Source organism: Buceros rhinoceros, unplaced genomic scaffold (assembly GCF_000710305.1).
Source record: "Buceros rhinoceros silvestris isolate BGI_N320 unplaced genomic scaffold, ASM71030v1 scaffold29894, whole genome shotgun sequence".
Lineage (NCBI taxonomy): Eukaryota > Metazoa > Chordata > Aves > Bucerotiformes > Bucerotidae > Buceros > Buceros rhinoceros.
The window spans coordinates 19,142-24,121 of NW_010407021.1; the positions used below are offsets into that span (position 1 = coordinate 19,142).

A 4,980-nucleotide genomic window follows, 5' to 3' on the forward strand; every position below is an offset into this window, starting at 1 on the left:
CTGTCGTGCTAGACTACCAAAAGCAGAAGTATTGAATGTAAATAACTTGTAAACAGTGACACAGCAGTAGATGCAATTAATATGAACGACTGAGACAACTCACAATGAGCCTTTTGTCACAAAGGCTTTACGGCTTGACAGAAAGAAAGTTAGATTTGTTTTTGAAATGGTTAGTGCAATTTTTTATTTGAGAGGTCAGCTATAAGAAGAGTTAAACAGATGAATCCAGCGTGACACCTCAGCTTCCAAGTTGTTTTTGAACCTGATGTGAAATATGGCACTGGACTCTAGATAATTATCCAGAGTCAAGACATTTGTGATCTCAAGTAAAACCACAGCTGTTCTTCCCCAGGAGATGGGGGCGGGGGTGTGTGTAAGTTCTTGAAGGGGTAATTCTTATTTCATACAAAACAGAGGAAAGAAAGCTTAGCAGCATCAGGAGTGTAGCTGTGTGCTTGGCCAGCACCTCTGCAATCCACACATACAGCTTCATCTAATACATAATTCATTTGGAAAAGTGAAGAAAGAAGTAGGTAGCCTTACTGAAGAGACGGGCAATGCAGCATTTGAAAACAGTTCCTTCCTGGAAATTCAGATGTCTGCAAAGTAAGCTTGGGCTTTTACACCAGGAGCAGCTACAAATGGCATATTCCCCAATACGGTCTGAATTTAGATCCTCCTCTCCTGTTATAGCACACAAAGCAAGAATGAATATCCAAGCTTCTACTCAGAGTAAAAAATCGGTGTCCCTTTCCTTGACAGTGATAATGGTGCTTACGGAGAATTTAAGTAGCGTCCACCTTTTTGGACTCAGAAGTCAAACTTGAAGACACTCACAATGTCCTCAACTTTCATCCTAGTTATCCATTCTCTGATGCAGGAGACGCTACTAGGTGCTGGCACCACCATTTCCTTATACTTACTGCTTTTACAAGCTCTATTCATTCCAAGGACACCTAGTTGACTACGGCATCTTTGCTGTTCCCCTTAATTTCTCTTCCAATATGAAGAGCTCCCCTTAATTATAATGGAAGTCAATGTATGCGTGCACAGGACATAATAGACCTTTTAAGGCTATATGGCTGACCAACAGAAACAGAAAAATACATACATGTAACTGAAATTTTCTTCCATTTTGCAAAGGGTACCAAGTTTTAATTGACTCTTCAACCCGTTACCCTTATTTTCTCATACCCACCTTCTTCCCCTACCCCCTTAATGTATGGGAAAGACTCACTGTGCTTCCCTAAGCAAAACAGGAAATAGATCACATCAGATTTGCTCCATAGACCAAAAGGTAAAAAAACAACAATAAAGGACAAACTGGTTCACAGTTAACCATAAATAAAAGTGCAATAAGTGTTCAAGTAGAGTGTAGAGTTTAAGCAAGCTGTACAACCACATTTGGCATAGTCATCTTTTAAAGGCTCTGCGTGGGTCCCTCCCATTGCTGACAGCAGGGAGGAAAGGCTGAACACTATTAGCTGGTGCTGGATTTACAGGTCCTCGTCCATTGCCTCTCCCACTACCTGCATAAGTGTGGCCATGATTATATGTAAATGGAAATCCACTTGATTCAGGTCCAGTTTGTAAACCATTTCCTAAAAAGACAGAGAAAAGGTTATCTCAAGTTTTGTGGACTGAAATCACTGCCCTTTTAGTTAAGTTTAGCAACAGGGAACCCATGGAGTTCCATGTTCCCAACCAGCAAACACCGAGTACCAGAAGGAAAAGCCCTTCTGGCACTGCAAGGCCCCAAACCACAGCTTGCCCTTTTCTCCTCCCAACCTCCCTCCCCTCCCAACCCTACTCTCACTCTCAGCTAAAGCAAGAAGGGTCAGAGTTGCCTGCTGACTCTTAGCCCAGGAGAGAGACCAGAGCCTCATGAAAAACTGGTTCAAAAAATGCAGAATATTGACAGAAAGTATAGGGGAAGAAGGAAGAAACATAAAGGAAAACATCACATAAAGGCCATGCAGGAAGCAGGAAGAAGAAAAAAGTTTCAGAAGATCTGAGCATAAGCTCAGTGAATCCACCACCCAAACCAGGGACACCAAAGTACCTAGGCACTGCTTGGCCTGAGAGCCTGCTCACCTCACCCTGGCACTGAAAGACTGGCCTGAAAGCACTGCCCTTCTTTGCTCAGAATCATTTTATATTCAAGGGAACAGAAAGGGCTTGTAAGAGAAGTAAAAGAAGAGAAATGAAAATCATGTTGCTAAAGAGGAAGCGGGCAGTCACTGAATTGAAGTGACACAGCTTTTTAACAGCAAGCTGTGGAACCCGTTTGTTCTCACCTGCCAGCAGGGCTTAGCTATACACCACCAGGTCATAACTAAGGTAACCTCCTCAGCTTACACCCACTCACATTCCTGAAGCATTTTCTTATTTATAAGCATTTCTTCTAATCTGGCAAAATTAAATTTTGGTTTAATTGCCCGAGACTTTGGCTTTAAAAATGACTTATTTTTAAAGTGCTACAAAAACTCTTTGGAAGCATCAAAACAATCTAGGATCAATCCAGTCCCTTTACATGATACAGGCTCCTTGACTATTCTGGTCTCTTCCTCTTCCAGGAAATGAATCCTGAATCAATTATTCAGGAAATGTTCTTGCTTATGTGGTTGCAGGTTCAGGGTGCAGGCTAAAACACTTAACACACTTTTGCCACACCATGGAGAACCCTTAGCAAGATAATGGTTTTATTCCCATGAATAAAACCTTTCTCATCCTTTCACTTCCACAAAATGAAAAAAACTTACCCAGTGGCCCGAAAGTACAAGAACCCATATTACTTGATGCAGAACTATTATTCTGTTCACCCTGTGCCTTCAGAGAAACGTAAAAAAAAAAAAGACATAGATCAGAGAAATTTTTAACATTCTTTACAGAAAGGGGCTGATTTTTATGTTCTTATGGTGACTCCAGAAGGAATTTATCTGCTTCTCTAATTATTGGCTCATTTTTATCTATATCACTTCAAGTCCACTTTTCCGGAAGAGTCACATCTGATCACAGCCTAGTGTGAAGTAGTGAGAACAAAGAGCACTTTATGCCAGAAGCCTCAGACAAGTTTAACATACCAGTTTGTTCTGTCCGACGTGTTCCGAGTTGGGCTCACTGAAGTTTGGCACTTCTGAGTATACCATGCAGAACCTGGGGAGAAATTAGGACTATGAGGAAGTTCTAAAGCTATTTTTTAACTGAGTTCTCAGCTCAGCAACGCAGAGACCGTATGTTCTTGACGCATCCCATCACCTAGAATTAACTAATCCAGCTCCCACTGTTCAGAGAGCATCCACAGGTATTCAAAGACTCTTTGGTGCCTTTACAGGCTTGTGGTACAGCTGTCTCATCTTCCTGGTGAGGGCATTTTAGTCAAGCAGAGGCGAGTACACGTGTACTCTAGGTGGTAAAATGGCATAAAGAAAACAAGAGCTCCTTCCAGCTGCACAGTCTTGTTTAGCACCCACTGACAAGGTCACCTGAGGCACAGAGACCCCCCACAGCCTGCCCCCAGACTGTGACTGCTGTAGATCTCCAGAGAACACGTGAACACTCCCATGCTACATAACATAGCATCACACAGGAGTCCAAAACAAGGAACGAAATTCAAGGCATCCTTTTCCACTCCAGGGGACTATGGAGGAATAGGCCCAACTCACCGCATGGAAATTATGTCAGGGGAAAGATATGGATCATTATGCAGCTTGGAGTGGTTAAGAAGTGGAGCTCCCTCCTCCTGCTGGGAGGCATAACTCAGATGAAGACCCATCTGACTCCAGCCTGCTGGAGGGTAAACCCAGTGGATGACACTTCTGAGGCAGCAGCTTTGCACTGAAGAAAATCTGCAGGTCATCACTCACAAAATCCAGGTGAGCACTGCAGCATTTCTGAACCACCCAAGAAGAGAGGTGGCCACCCCAGAGCTCCACTTCCCTAGTGACGACAAGGCCTCCCACAGCACTTTATGCAACAGCAGAAGTACTCCTCTGATTAGAAAAAGTTGCTGTTCTTCCTGTTGCTTGTCAAGTATGTTACTCATGTTTGTTCTTGGTCAGGGGGAGTCTCCTCCTCGGTTTGTGGGCAGTTAAAGGAAGCTTTAATGAGGTTTGCTTCTGCTTAGGTATGATTCACTGCAGGTACCTTTTGTCATCTTTCTTTGCACTGCTCATCTCTAAAGCACGAAACGCACAAGGCTTCCATCAAAATAAAGTGGTTATTCAAGCTGAGGTCTAGGCAAACAACACAGATTGAGTCCCTTGTCATTTATATGGGTAAAACCCAGACCTATGCCATGGTGGAGGACAGTTTTCCCCAAATTACCTAGAATCCAGAGAGGGTCTGAGCTCATTTCCACAACAGCGTGTTAAAACTCTCAGCACAGTTGCCTGTACTGTACCTATATCAACAGGCTTTTGCTGCCATCACTTCCATTTACCAAGAGCCACCACATCTCACACTTACCTCAATGCTCTGCTGAGAACAGGCAATAACACCAGAAGCAGAAACACGCAATACTTACTCCCCAATTTTATGCAGCTCGCCTCCTCGTCCTGTGTAAAGCGTCAGGCATCCTTTCCACAGAGACGCATACCTGGCCAAAGGGAGAAGCAAAGCAGTGTCTCTTAGAGAACGAGAAATATCACTGTTGAAAAACAAGTGGAAGCATGGTATCTTCCAAGAGTTAGGAAGTACTACAGATCAGCTTGAATGGACTAAAAAAATTCCCAGGGGACTAACTTCACCACACTAAAATTTTATGGATCCCCACATTTTACTTCTAGCACAAAGCAGCAGCTCAGCTGATTCCTCTGGCAATTCCAGGAAAGCTGCTGATTATTTTGAGTTGGGATGCTCTTTCCTTGGCTGGAGCAGCCCTTATGACTGTTTCTGCAGAAGAAAGGCATATTGCCAAAAGCAGTATCTGTGTTACCATTCACTGGCAACTCTCAGTTCTGCTTTCAGCAGTACCCAGGA

At 43.4% G+C, this 4,980-nt stretch overlaps 1 protein-coding gene across 1 annotated transcript; it reads right to left on the reverse strand.

Annotated features, from left to right (window-relative positions):
• Positions 1–990: 990 nt before the first annotated feature.
• On the reverse strand, positions 991–4,648 carry NABP1 (nucleic acid binding protein 1; the record flags this gene model as incomplete). Its single annotated transcript, XM_010134343.1, has 4 exons — positions 991–1,601; positions 2,763–2,829; positions 3,084–3,156; positions 4,526–4,648. Coding segments are annotated over 4 exons (451 nt in total), but the record flags the coding sequence as incomplete, so codon positions are not given.
• Between the last annotated feature and the right edge of the window lie 332 nt (positions 4,649–4,980).